Below are 14,961 nucleotides of genomic sequence, written 5' to 3'. Positions count from 1 at the left end.
TTTCTGCAGGTGTGTGTTTGTGCGTTTCACCTGTTGTTGAGGAAGGCTAGAGCTGTGATCCCAGAGACTCCGTCTTCATTACTGCAACGTAACGAGCCTTCAACTGCATCCCACAACTGACACAAACACACAAGTTCACATTCTTTAACATGTTTATCGTACAGTGTTTGCAGCATAGTATTCAATTTAGTTTATGTTTTATACAAAAGCTCTTCAGACTCTCAACATTTACACACCGTTAACCTCCACAATATTTTTCACATCATTTTACTTTACTTGAATTTAAAGTGATAAAGATTCTTTCCACACAACATCCAGCATGTGAAGCAGAATCTGCTGATGCCGACTGTGTGAATGCAAAATTTAAGTACTCCAAATAATGCTGTATTGGCTTATAATGACACATATAATCAAATAATCTAGACAAATGAAAAATGTTTGAAGATATCAAGAGGCCGACAGACTCTTTAGTAAGTAACTCTTTAAATATTAAATCTGTACTCAAATACAGAGTGAATCCTTACACACAAAACAGAAATAATCAAAAGAGACAAAACTAATTGGTCAGAACTAGTTGAAAAAGAGCCTTTATCCATTTTGCTTCATGAAGAAAATTCATTGGAAACTATTTTGATAGTTGATAAACCCTTTTCTGTAACTTTTGAGACGAAAATGTCAAATATTTTTTGGGTTCCCGCCACTTAAATGTGAGGATTTGCTGTTTTCTTTGTCATTCATGATAGCAAATGAAAAGCCTCTGGGTTTTAGTCTGCCTGTGGGACAAAAGAAGCCAGGAGCAGAATAACAAATCCTGAAAATAATAATTAGTTGAAAGCCCTAGCGAGCATCTTCTGTAAGTTAAACTCGTATGTTACACACCTCCAGTTTACCGCTGCTCCTCCCAGCAGCTATCAGGTTTCCTCTCAGCTCCATGGCCCAAACGGAGCTTTCCCAGTCTGGTGTCGCCTGCGTTCCTGCTGTGGAGGCTCTCTCTTGGGGTGAGAATACAGATGCATCCCCTAAACTGGGTCTCCTCTGGAACTGAGCTCCAGAAGGGGGCGAGGAGGAGGCAGAGGAAGGGGCGGGATAGGTGGAGGGTGACGGGGGCTCATGTTCCATGTAGGCGCGCTCCACCAGGCCTCCGAAGTCGAAGCCGTCCCTGGGCGGGGTGGAGAGGTGGGAGGGGGGCTGGGAGGTGAAGTTGGTGTCGATGAGCGGGGTGAGATCGGGCTGGTCGGTGAACAGAGTCGGCCGGGCGGGAGCAGTGCGTCGCCTCAGCGGGTAGCCCTCCTCCTCTGACAGGCCGTCAGCAGTAACGGAGCTGCCGCCAGCTTCAGATCCTAAACACTCCGACTCTGACGCTCCGCTCACGTTGTCCCAGCCGTCGCGCTGCTCCCAGCAGCCACTGCTGCTGCTCCGCCTGAGCCTGAGAGGGAAACAGAGTTCAACCTGAGAGCGTGCAGCATCTTTTGTTATCTTAACAACTGGACAAACTTGGAGGGCAACGTCGTCATCATCAAAGCACAGAAATCTTAACGAACCAAATTAATATTGTAACATTCTCACCCGTGGTTTGGGATGACGGTCAGACAGTCACCAGTCTGGGCGTCCCAAACCCGAATCTGTCCTGCCAGGCAACAGCTAGCCAGCAGCATCCCGTCACTGGCCAAACACTCGATGTCCTGCAGGACAGAAAGACAGAGCACCAACCAAATGAACAACCGGGCTTAAAGTTCTCCAGTTTATAACTCGGTGCTCTTCCAAACTACAGCATGTGTAACAGGGTGACTGAACTCATTGACACTGGCTCATTTAAACGCAGGTTTTTTAGGCTCACACAAGCAGCTGTTTCTTCTGCACAGTGCAGCTACAAAGAGTCCACGTAACCTCAACGACAAAAAGTTTAATCAGCCTTTATCACAATTCTTCTGCTGTTTTCCAAAGCTTTTTTTCTAGCAAAAGCCACACTTTGTATCGGATTCATTTGTCATTCATGGGGAGCTGGAGTGATTTCAACATTACCTCCCATTAACTTTTACTTTGCTGTCTAGAACGTGTCTGGACATAATCTTTTTACCCAGTAATAATTACAGTCTTTATGTGAACTGGCTGGTCCTCTGCAGCGACGTCCTTTTATATCAGAGCAGATTTCTGAGGTTGTTTCAACATGAAAAGCTGCTTGTTAGCTCAGTGTGAAATGATATACTAAAATTAGCAAAATAAACTTTCCTTTGACAAAATGTTTTTGCTAATCTGCCAACACCAACATTTTCCTATGACTTCTAAGCAGATTTATTGACTTCAAAGATAATTATATCTTTGAAACAAACCGTAAAAAATGATTTTTAATCTTCTGTCCAAATTCCAAAGTGAAGAAATGTTCAAAATTCTATTCAAAGCGTCTTAAAATCAGTTGTTGTTTGGTGATAAACTGCTGTATGAACATATGGTGTATGTGTCTTCTCACCATACTGTGGCCCCTCAGCAGCAGAGGTGAGATCTCGCTGACAGGTGGCGAGTAGCCGTAATCGTCACAGGGCAGGTCCCCTCGGCGCCGGCGCCCATGAGGGACGCCGTTCTGTCCGTAGTTCCGTGGACATAGAACCCGGTAGAGACAGAAGAGCAGCAGAACCAGCAGGACGCCCGCCGCCAGGCCCAGAGCTGCCACCCTGCGTGGAAGGAAAGACAAAGAAGGAGTCAGATATTGACTTATTTGTCTTGTTATCAGTGAAACATGGTCGCTTTCTGCAGCATCACATTTACTCAATTCTCCAGTGGACTTGACAAGTACAACCGGCCTTTTAGTCGCCGTATTTCTACATTTATTCATGTAATTATTTATAAACATTTCTAAAACTAACAGAATGTGTCACAAGTGTTCAGTTTCTAATCACAACTGTTCCGTTATTTTACACTTTAAGAAAGGAATCGTGCATCTTCCTGTAAAGTCATTTTGGCTCTCTCTCAATTACATACAATAATCCACAGTGTCTCTAACTTTGTGCAACAACTAAGAGCTCAGAGTTTCCCCTCTAAAATACTCTGCAGCTACTCTCCCACAAATTAAACCTTAACATAACAGTCTTACAACCTGCTGAACGATCTGGTGAAGCATGACGTAGCGTATCTGCCTGCTTTACTACCTGCTGTGGAATTTGGCGTAACTGTGATGATGAAGCCTGCCAGAGACGTGTGACCTACTCTGCCTGAAATACCAGTCCTTTAAAACTCAAACCCACCTTTACAAAACACACACCAAGTTCACATGGAGTTTAACTGTTGTGTCATCTAACAAAAGCTACGGATGAAAAGGAATATTTTGGTAGACGGAAATGAGAGGAATGCGAGATAAGCGTGATGACACTGGCAGCATCTCAAGAAGGAGATTTATCCTTCAGGTTGTATGAAAATCAGCTCCAATCTTTTTTGTAATAATTCTGTTTCTTCGAGCTCTCACACTGTCCAATTACAAATTAACCGAGGGTTGTGAATTTAATTTAAGAGACTCATAAATTACTACTTCATTAGGCTGTTCGGGTGTTTCGGGTATGAGTCAGTCTGTACTTGAGCTTGAAGTATGTTCTGTATGACTCACCGCTCACTCTTTGTTCTCTCACAGGAAGCTGAAGGAACAAATGTTTAATGTGCTCCTGTCACAGTAAAGTGGGTAGAAAACAGTCTGGAAACATCCATGTAAAGTGAAAACATCAAGGTGTGTTCAGATCAGTCGACGTCTGACTTCAGAAGGAATCAAATCTGATCTCGGCTGTGATCAAAACAGTGATCTGGAGGTTTGATCTCTTTGATGACAGACATTTATGACTTTATTACACAAGGAAGCACAACGTGGCCCCTGCTGTGTTTGAGAGTGTTTTCTGCAATCGAACCAGCATCAAGACGTATTTTACCACCTAAAATAAATCCAACCTAAAATATATACAGATCTGTGGACGTGAACGCTACGTTTTCAGCATTTTTGGTGCTTTACGTTGTCAACAGCCTTTACCTGTAGCACTAAATTCCCTCAACTGTACAACCTGCGGAGTTAATTTAATTATAATCTTAGGTGGCTAAAATACGTCTTGCTGCTGGTGAAGGTTTACAGCCGTACTGCTTCCTGCTATTGCTACGTGCCACATCTACACACAGGTAGAAATCTGATGGCCATCTTCTGCAGGTAACACAATGACTAGGGATAAATACCTCATACAACCTCACATCAAAAGACCCCAAATATCACCTAAGCCTTTAAAAATGCACTTATTTTACACTACAGTATTTGGCAACAGTATTATTTCTGGTTTAATAGGCAGCAACTATTAAAAACAAAAGCCAAAAAACAAATATGTGGACAAAATACATAAATAAATAAACTAAAACTCTAATAAAAAATGCTCATGTGATTTTATAAATTGTCTTGTGAAACAAATCAATCTTAAAAGTGGGAATCGTATCATCAAAACCTGTAATCGCTGCATCTCTAGTAACGTTATGCAGAAGACTTCAGGTTTAACAATCAGAGCTATACAATGTGACTGTTGTGCATTTCAGAAAAACAAGATTACAAAAAAAATAGCACATACGTATCAGGATGAATTGAGAATCAATCTTCAGTCATACGTTTCAGTGGCACTATGAGCAAATTTCACCTCATGCATTCAGGGCAAACAAATCTAAATGCTAATGCAGGAGGAGGTTTGTGAGATGATGGATTTGTTTTGACACAGGCTGAGCTCGAGCAGCAGCGAAGCAGTGCTGAGTGTGCAGACTGAATTTGATTATATGAAAACTAGCTGGTGGTCTTTGAAAGAGGCTGTAGTCATATGATCGGATGTATGTGGAACATTTGACGGTAAAGAACTTGTTAAATGTCTGAACGTCTCAAGGCTCTGTTGTTGTTTTTTAATCCTGCCTGCAAAGATTTTTTGTAGTGATAAAAAACAAGCCGGCCTGTGTTGCAACCTGCTCTGAATCCGGTTGTAACAGCATGTTCAACTTTATCACACTGGCCTTCTCTCCATCTCAGGGTCATCTAAACAAAGCTGCCACTTCCCTGCTGTGCAAGGTCATGACCCTGACCTAGCTTCAGCTGATAGCCTTCGTATCTACTGTCCAAAGATGAAACGAAGGACTCAGCCTCGCACTCAACAGTCAAGGTGACAACACGGTGCCTTCTGCAACACACAGCACAGTGAAAACTACACTTCAGGCTCTGATGGTAAAAAACATGACAAAACGCTGCCAAAATGTTTCATCACGTAAAAGTTGATTTGACGTTTGTGTAATAAACAGAAGAGATCTAAAGCTCTAAATCATCAATCCTGTTAAATATGCAGTTATCCTGCTGCCACAACTTTTGTTTTTAAAGATGGAACAATGAAAGATTTTATCAAGTATCTTGATAAACACACTCAGGGCAAAGATTACAATATACTCAAATCTAAATGCAGTCATCATGATGCATGTTTACAGCTGAAATAGACAATTATTTCACTTTTTCTGTTGACGCCATTAGCAACATGGCTACTGCTAACAGCCTGGCTACTGTCTTCATGTGTATATTTTTGGAGAAGAGCCTTATTAGGTTAATTAATTAACCTTTATGATGGGAGCTGTATCGCTATTTTGCCACAAGGGGGCAAAGTGAGATGGTCAAACATCTTCAATAAACTGAAACACGTCCAGTTGCCTCCATACAGCACTTAGGAATGGTGCATGTTTTTTTTCTGTACTCTAAAAGCTCACATTTAAGCTACGGAACAAAAGGCATGCATTCAGCTAACTATGATGTTAAACTGCCCTGACACTATACAAGATAAATCATTTTCCTCAACGCTGTTGGATCACAGACCTCGAGAATCTTTAAAGCAGCGATTCAACCAGGCCGCTCGACTTGCCTGAGGCGGAGGAAAACAAGCGACCTCCCTTTTTCTTTGTCTCCGTTTTTGCCTCAGATAAGATAACAATCAGTCCAGTGACACTTGACACAGTGCACGCCTGAGTCAAAGATGTAGCTTCTCCTTTATTTCTTTCTTTTAGAAATAAAAGAAATAAGTAAAGGGTCATTCCGTGCACAGAGCTGGCCTGAAAATCTGATCTGTGACATGACCTTGACCAGATATCTCTTTGGAACCTACTCTAATTTACTGCTCTACCTGCCGATGAAGACTGTGAAGAAGAGACCCAAATTAAGTTTCAATGTCCACTCTGCAATCAGTTCAATGACACCCTGGTGGACAGAGCCAAGGCCAAGGACCTTTAACTGCTGTGGTCCCTGCGAACACTAGTCTGTTTGTGTGAATGTTACTTTTAAACAAGATGCTGATTTACAAATATACATTGTTTCCCTCCAAATTGATCAATTCAAGGCGTCTAAAAACAACATTTGTTTCTGTAAAAACAACAAATATCACTAATTGGAGGAGGTTGTAAAGATGTCTTCATTACGAAATTGTTATCTCAGTGTCTGATTACAATGTGATTCAATGTTGTAAAACAATAAAAAAAATAAGACTAAGTGGATGTGAGTGTTTTACAAGCGCAGTGCAAACGATATAAACTCAACATGAATCACACAGTCACAACAAATAAATTGATTTTATTCTAAATGCTTTAGTAAGTTGACACAACAGCGGGACTCACTGACAACCACTGTTGTTAGAGCGTTACTTTTTTTGCTTTCTGATGTTGTGTCATGTACATTAACTGGTGGAAACACGTGTGTGTGTGTTGTTGTTTTAGTACTAACTTGTAGAGGGTGAGGTCGGTCTGTAGATCTGCAGCGACCTTAGGAATGGGTGGAGGGGGGTGTCTGGTGTCCTGAGGGTGGCGTGTCTCAATTGCCTCCTGGGGGCTCAGGTGAACAGTGACGGGAATGACAGGCAGGATGCTGATGTACCTGAAACAGGTAGAGAGACAGTAAGTAAAAGAGGAGATCACAGAACCTGCTGTGGTCTTACAGTGGACATTTGTAAGTAAAGAGGGTTGGAGAGAAAAAATTCAATTATAGATCCTTCTTCTGATTTTGTTTTTTAACTTGAAATTTCTCCTCACTTTCATGACACCCCTTGTAAAAAACAAATCTAAATTTCTTCTACAGTGGATTAACGCTGGATATCTTTCCTGCCCTCTCACCTCTTGGCCAAAGTGATGTTGTAGTAGCTGAATAGCGACGGCCAGTGCCTGAAGGAGAGTCTCCTCCAGCCCTCCTCGTCCTCGGCCCCCCAGGTGATCTGGGGCACGGCAGGTGGAGCCTGGGGGAGGGGCCCTGCCCGGGCTGAGCCATGGTGGCCCTGTGATTGGTTTTCAGGTAAGGGAGTTGGATCTGGTGCGGGGTGGATGCTGAGGGTGCTCGTAGGATCTCCTCCACGAAAGACAGGGGCTACGCCCAGGTGAGGGGGCAGACCACCTCCTCCAGGATCTCCCAGGGGGCTTTGCTCAGACACCTGTGCAGCCAGGTAGGTGCGTATTCCAGCCGGGTCGGTGTAGACGAGGATGCCGATCCAGATCACCGTGCCAACCTGTAGATGAAGCAGAAGAACGACAATGATCAGTCAGTAGAAGGTTTGTTTCTGGAGACTTCTGATCGGGTTGTTTTAAACAACCGTTTCTCTCTAACTGATCACGTCTCTTTCTTTTATTCATGCTCATATTTATAAATCACATTCACATCATATATCATATCCCTCTGTTCAATCATCAGACGTATTTTCTGCTTGATGTAGAGATTTATCACAACTGATTTCTTCTTCACCAAATGTCACAACAAACCAATCACTCATATGCATTCTCAGCATGAAATAACCAGCAGAGAGACACTAAAGCTCAAATGTTATTTCCTGCAAGAGTCTACATGATGCCCATTTATTCATCTGCCCTTTATTTTGTATTCAGCACAGTAGCTGTGTTTTATACTCCTTAACAGACTTTATGATATAAAATGACAATGGGCGTAATTTATGGTCCTGTTAGGTTACAGCTAGACCGCTACATTAATCCGGCTCTGGGCCTTCCTTTGTGTGTGGCAAACGAAAGAGCAAACCTCGAAAATGTTGTTTTTCAGGTCTCACATTTGGACTTCAACAAGACATCCACATTTCAGTTTCGGCTGAGAACTTAACAACCTAAAAAAATGCTGATGTGGACACGTGTTTTTAACTTTTCTTTTTCAGATGTAGCGGTCTTAACGTGGATGTGACGTCTGAAGCCATCTGTGTTCACGTGGTTTCAACTGCAAAGCTACTTTATCCACTTTAAAGCAATGGCACACATTTAAGAGTCAGCTTGAGGGTGCAGCCACACGCGTATATAAATATTTGAGTAAGAATGTTCCTGTCAGTCTGTGTGACACTAACACAAAAGAATGCAATTACTTAAACTGACTTCAGGCTCAGGAACAGTGCGGTTAGACAAACAATGCTGGACAAAAGACAGACAGCAGACTGGAGACAACACAGAACAGCTTTCTATCCTTCTTCTCACCATGATGATGCGCTGAGCCAGACGTGTGCGGGCCAGGAAGTACACAACACGCAGCCTCTTGGGGAGCCTCAGGTTACGGAAGGCCGGAGTCTGCAGGGTGATTGTGTGGGGGGAGGGTCGTGGGGGAGGAGGGACCTCTCGTGTACGCAGTGGGCCGGGCTTGGGTGGCGGTAGTCCTGCTTCGGCTGGTAGGCGGCGGTTCAAGTCAGCCAACTGTGCGGAGAAAGAAGGTTTACACATCAGTTGGCAACTAAACTATAAGCAGGGTTCGTACACATTTTTCAAGGTCAAATTCAAGCACTTTTCAAGCACTTTTAAGGGTCATTTTTAAGATTTTTCAGCACCTTACTGCTGGGGTAAAATACGTATCTAAAGGAATATATATACTTGTGATTTTTTTCTTCACTTTTTATCACAATTATGTACACTGTATTATGCTGTAAACATCTAAAATTATATTCTATAATAGCAAAAACTTCAGAAATCAACTATCCAGTCTGATCCCAATTTTGTAAAAGACACAGAGTTATAATGTCAAGCACTTTCAAGCAATTAAACTAAAATCCAAGCACTTTTCAGACCTTGAAAACACAACACTGAAATTCAAGCACTTTCAAGGATTTCAAGCACCCGTACGAACCCTGTATAAGTAAACATTTTTTATAAAAAATCAACTGATTATTTGAAAATAATCACTAATTGTTACCATATTAATCACATAATTTACTCACAGCAAATATTCTTCAAGGGATTAAAGGTTTACGGATCCTAATCAGATTTTTCTGTGTATGTACAAGTATAGGCTTATGGTGCTAATGCTAATTTAGCGGGGCACTGAGTTTAACACCAATGAATGATTTCAGTATGTGTGTGACAGGTAGTTAAAACAGTAAGAGGTTTTAGAAAAGAAGCGCACGTATGGGAAACAGTAATCTGAAAACTATGTGGTTAATGTATTTGGGTCGGAGACTGCTGCATGACCTCTTGTATCACCAACATCTGCTCATGACAAACCAGTTGTGTTTGTTAGCCCCAGTTTCCATCTGCAGTTATCTTCGTGTTTACATTTGAGAGTTTTGCATCGTTTATTATGGTTGATTTACAGATATATGCTGCTTTTAATTCATAAAAAGTAAAAACTGGCATGTTTAACTTTTACTCTTGAGGAAACGCTGCCTTATATCTATTTTAAGTGAGTGTGTGTATGTGTGAGAGTTCTCACCTCCATGCGTCGGATGTCGATAGATAGCACTGTTGTGAAGAAGAACATCTGCAGGAAGAAGTCAGACACCAGCCCCACAACAGCGAACAGACAGAACTCCTGCAATATACAGAAAACAGGAGAGACCAGATCATTGTTTTATATTCTCATGGTTTCTCAGTTGTTTTCGTACAGCATCAACATATTTCCATTCAGATAAGATAGTTCTGTTACCTGGATAGCTGGCACCAGAGTGAAATATCCAATGAGGATGATGCAAAGTTCAGTGGCCATGTTCTTCATGATAGACCAGCTCTCATTACTAAGGCCTGGTAGAAAAAGAAACAAACATTTAAAACTCAATATGCCAGATTATGCAGTAAGACATTCAGGAAGCTGTTCCGTTTACTCGGTTTTGATCTCTTAGAAAACAGAAGAGGAAAGTTATTGTTGGCTCCTCTATAAAATTACCCTGAGCGATGCGTAGTTTAACCTCGAGGTCGACGGGGGTGGACACAACAGACTTGGTGAGGACCAAAACGTTCTCGAGGCCGATCACCACAACCAGGTAAGGGAAAATCTCCCTGCAGACAGAAAAGAGCAAAACCACAAACACAAGAATAAACAAAGACTTTCTTCAGAGTGTACGTTTAATTACGTGTATATAATGTGTATAAATCATTTCTAGGTCTCATAAACAGTCAAGAATCTGACAATGAACGCAAAACTACAGTATGTTTTAGGTCCTGGATCATCAGCACAGGTAAATCATCAGGTTTTCCAGTTGTCACATTGGTGCAAAGTGTACGTCTCACTGATCAACTATACACCAGTGATTGTACAACGAGGTCTCTCTTTCTGTCAGAGCAGCCGACAGAACAAATCAAATGATAACTGTGCTCTAAATTATCTATCAATACTTGGCAGGTGTCTGCGGCTAATTTTCTCCCAGTGGAGGTGTAAAGAGAGATTAGTTTGAGGGTATAGATAAGCTTCTCCTGTTGAAGAAGTGTATAACTGGGTCACAGAGGAGTCAACAGCTCTGTGTGTTACATCAGACACAATCAAACACACACGTTACCACTATCTCAGCCCTACATGCGCAGTCGACCGTGAGTAAGCAGAATGCGGCGTAGCTTTCATGCATATCTTTGCTACGTTGACCTTGATGTGTGTTTATGCAAATGTACAGAAAGTACAAGCGCAGCTCACACCGACTTGCGTGCTTCTTGGTCAGTGGTTGGACAACAGTGTGCAGTTATCACGCCACGGTGTCTGCTTTCTAACAGTCCTCAAATGATTGGACAGCCACTGAACGTCAACATCTGTTTCGGGCCACCCCTTCCTGAAGTCCCACCCACATCCACGCCTCGTCCCTCCTCCTTCTTCATCCGCGACAACAAACTGACTTTTTGCCCACCTGTGTAAACATTAACACAGACCCATGTGAAATCAATGCAGAGGAAGTGGGAAGTCAGTAAGCCGGCTCGTGTGTGTGCTAAAGTGTGTGCTGGTGGACCCGTCCTTGTCTTTCCATGAATAAGATAAGAGATGATGATAACATTGTAACCGTATGCTGGGGCAGTAAATATTAACAGGAAACACTCAAATGTCAATACCAGAGCATAATGAGGACGACATGACAGCTGCAGAAACAGTTCTTCTGTGATCTCACATAAACAAATTGAGGATTAATTGCTAAAATCAGCATGCTAACATGATAAAAATGATAATGCTAACATGCTGATCTTTAGCAGCTACAGTGTTTATCATGCTGACCATATAAGTTTACTTTGTTAGCATGCTAACATTTCCAATAACAATTTAAAACTAAGCACAGCTGGATGGGAAAGTCCTTCATTTTGCAAGAATTGGACAAAACTTTTGGACAGTTAATGGTGCAAGGTGGAACATTTAAGGAATGGTAAAACATTGTTAAAATTCATGACCAAATTTCATGGCAATCCATTTCTTAGCTGTCAAAATGTCTCACTAAAAAGCAGAAATGTCAACTTCAAGGAAAAATCAGAGGATCATCGAAATAGAGAAATATTTCAGTCTGGACCAAAGTGAGCCGCGCCGCTAACGTGGCTAATACAAATTAGCAAAGACTTCAACAAGTTCCCTGTCTGCCGATGGCTTTAAGGCTTTAAGGGTTAAGGCTAATGATTTAAGTTAAACCAATAATTTACAACTGAAACACAAACTCTCAAACCGCTGACCGGCAGGCAAATCAACCAACAAAAGGTGGAGCCAAAACTTTTGGACAATCTTCCAAAACAAGTGGGCATTCCTACCCTCCATTGAGCGTAGGCGTCAGTCCAAACAGCGTACACAGTCCCACAGACATGAGCAGGGAGCTGAGGACTGTCACCACAGCAGCCAGAGCCAGACCCCACTTAGACTTCACCATGTCAATCTTACCTGCAGGGAGGGAAAGAGGATACATTGAGGACGGGACACTATATAGCTACCCGCTGTTACATTAACCATTATAACTATTCAACATCTCTTCCTTTTTGTTTGGGTTGTAATCAACTGTGCACAAAGAGTTATCAGATTTGAAATAAATGTCTTGAACAAGGTGCCAGTCTAATCAGCTTGAGTGCTTATAATAATTTTGTGTACTTGGGAGTATGTGTGCATTTGTTCCATGAACTAATGTTTGTACTGGCAAGTGGCTGAGGGTTAGGCGAGTGCATTCTTACAGCGGTGTGCAATGTTCCTGTGTGAGGATTATCCCTGTGCCAGACAGGAACAACCTTGGCACACAAACACACGTGCGCACACAAAGGCGCAATAGGCATGAGTCTGGATCTTTGACAGATTAATTAAAGATTAATTGGTGTAGAGGTGTTAGAACAAAGAAAACTAAATGAAGGCAAGAAGGAAAATATTATCGTGGAACAAGACACTCAGGACAGAAGCAGACAAGGAGCTGGACTGACGTGTGGAGAAGTAGATGTAGGCAAAAAGGATGATGTATGTGGTGACGAGCGGGATGAGCTCAGCGATGCCGATCTCCTCTTTAAAGTGGACGTGAACCATGTGGTCATCTCTCAGGCTGCAGTTGGCTGAAGGGTGGAGCTGCTTCAGACGGGATCGCAGGCTGCCCAGGAACCTGGACACACACACACACACACACACAAACACACAGACATAGATAAACATCATCATGACCAACAGATACATCCCAAAAACTGATTAAAATACACAATTACTGCACGGATATGGTAGAACGATACAGATGATTGGTAGGCTACATCTCAGAGTTGGACAGATATTGTTGCTCAAAGGAAGCAATTAATCCAGCACTTTGGTTAAATTTATCGTTTGGCTCAGTGAAAGAATAATATGAGTCTTAACAGGGGCAGTTTCATTTTTATTTTTATTCAACCCCTCTTTAATCAGGAAGTCCCTTGAGATTAAAATCTCTATTTTGACCGCAGCACACACTTACAAAGTTACAGAAATCACAGAACAGAGCAGGCAACAACGGACAGTTTGAAATATGAAAAAATATATTCTGATGCATTAGATAAACACTGTGTGATTACATGAAAAAGAATACTGAAAGGAAAAGAAATGCAAGCTAATATTTTATATCTAAGAGGTAAATTTACTCGTCACAGAAGAAACAAAAGCTGATGTGATCTATGTGAGTACAGTAAACGAAATCCAAGAAAAAAAAAAACACTTATTTTCCTCTTCACTCACCCTGCGTCATAGCTGGACAGCACCACAGTGATTGTGTATGTCACCACTCTCTTCCTGTTGTAGTGACTGACACCGGTGTACTTCCCAGGGACGCCAAACAGCAGGTCTATAAACACACAGGCACAACAGTACAGCTCATTACTGCAAATGGAGCAATTTCCTGTCACACTGATTAGCAAACAGGAAGTCAAAAGACATGGTAGTCACACTTAAGCTTCCAAGTAATCTAGATCGGAAATCATGAGTTGCATAGAAGCCAACTCAACATCCCTACAGTTGTTTTAATCGGCTTTCAAAGACACAATATGAAACATTTCTGCATTAAAATGTCTAAAAACGACCCTTTGCTATATCATTTGTTGAGTTATGTACGGACATCAGCCTAAATGTTTCCCAGCAATGTTCAAACCCAGAAATAAATCCACATTTTCTCAAGTTAAGAAGGTGAAAGGAAGTCTGCAAGCGTGACTAACCATAACATGAATAAAACTAATCCAGATTAATCTACATTGATGGAGAGGGACAGTGTGGGACCCCCCTGCGTCATGGTGGCTGTGCGGACATATTTTACGATCCAGGTTTCTAAGGCAGTCTGACTGGCCTTCCATCAGCTCGGTAAAGAGTATCAGTCCGACTGTATCTGGCAGCCAAACTGTCTCTGACTCCAGCATAAACTTCCCAGCTCTAAATCAGTTGAGCTGGCAGGTGAGGCAGAATGCTGAGCGAGCTTTGGCCAGTCAGGGAGGGCGATTTGGTTCACTATGTCAGTGGGTAAAGTTTCAGAGAGAAACTAATGAGTTCCCAAGGAATGAAACTGCTTGTTCTCTGTCAATATGAAAGCTGCTTAGTTTTCTGATACCACAAATCCCCACACAAGCCCTCCCTGCAGTTACTTCTGCTGAACGATGGCAGACTCCTTCCAACAATGCACTCAGACTACAAAACTCCCTGAATAAACTCCACTACTATGTTGCATTTTAAAACAACCATCATCATAATCATAACAACTACGAATAAGTGAGTCAGATAAGATGTGTCAAAGATGCTCAGCACACACTCAGATACCGCTCAGACTGTCGGCCTCTCTGCTAATGGATTTCTCTCTTGGTGAGTCATTCGGGACGCTTAATGGAACTGAACAGTAAGAGCTCAACTCTCTCTCACAGCACAAGTTATTAAACTGAAAGCTTTAGAAATTAAATGGCATTTTATAGAAATGAACAATGTCACTTCATTTCATACCTCTGCTCTGTAGAAGTTCACGGTCTCAGTCACTAGTTTCAAGTCTTCTTTAATGCAGCGTGTTCAGTTCATTTTGTAAATTAAAGTGTGATTTAGATTGAAGTAGACAATAAAGCAGGGCATGTTTTTGGGTGTGGCTACTTTGTGATTGACATGTTGCTACCAGAGCAAGTCGTCAAACAGGACAAAGACGTAGCAGTGTGCATGTATGGCACTGTGCGCATTTGAATAGCCGCGAGTTTGTTTTTGGGTGTCGTCTGTGTTTTTGTCTGCGAACTCTGAAAGTTAATTATAACATTTTGGTTGCCACGTGTTCAGTT

The 14,961-nt window shown here is 42.0% G+C and overlaps 1 protein-coding gene across 3 annotated transcripts in view; it reads right to left on the bottom strand.

Moving 5' to 3' along the window:
* Window positions 1-14,961, bottom strand: part of scap (SREBF chaperone) — a 33,873-nt gene that overhangs the window by 6,552 nt on the left and 12,360 nt on the right. For all 3 annotated transcript variants that reach the window (XM_030392694.1, XM_030392693.1, XM_030392692.1), the window contains exons 6-18: window positions 13,400-13,505; window positions 12,631-12,803; window positions 11,980-12,106; window positions 10,154-10,266; window positions 9,917-10,011; window positions 9,704-9,802; window positions 8,482-8,694; window positions 7,135-7,520; window positions 6,749-6,898; window positions 2,468-2,669; window positions 1,567-1,682; window positions 880-1,426; window positions 31-116 (exon numbers count right to left, since the gene is read on the bottom strand). In XM_030392694.1, the coding sequence (XP_030248554.1) occupies window positions 31-116; window positions 880-1,426; window positions 1,567-1,682; window positions 2,468-2,669; window positions 6,749-6,898; window positions 7,135-7,520; window positions 8,482-8,694; window positions 9,704-9,802; window positions 9,917-10,011; window positions 10,154-10,266; window positions 11,980-12,106; window positions 12,631-12,803; window positions 13,400-13,505 (2,413 nt within the window). The remainder of the gene's footprint in view (window positions 1-30; window positions 117-879; window positions 1,427-1,566; window positions 1,683-2,467; window positions 2,670-6,748; window positions 6,899-7,134; window positions 7,521-8,481; window positions 8,695-9,703; window positions 9,803-9,916; window positions 10,012-10,153; window positions 10,267-11,979; window positions 12,107-12,630; window positions 12,804-13,399; window positions 13,506-14,961) is intronic.

The sequence above is a fragment of the Sparus aurata genome, chromosome 17, assembly GCF_900880675.1.
Source record: "Sparus aurata chromosome 17, fSpaAur1.1, whole genome shotgun sequence".
In the NCBI taxonomy this organism is placed as follows: domain Eukaryota; kingdom Metazoa; phylum Chordata; class Actinopteri; order Spariformes; family Sparidae; genus Sparus; species Sparus aurata.
Note: the sequence above shows the minus strand (reverse complement) of the source record. Positions and strands in the feature narration are given on the sequence as shown.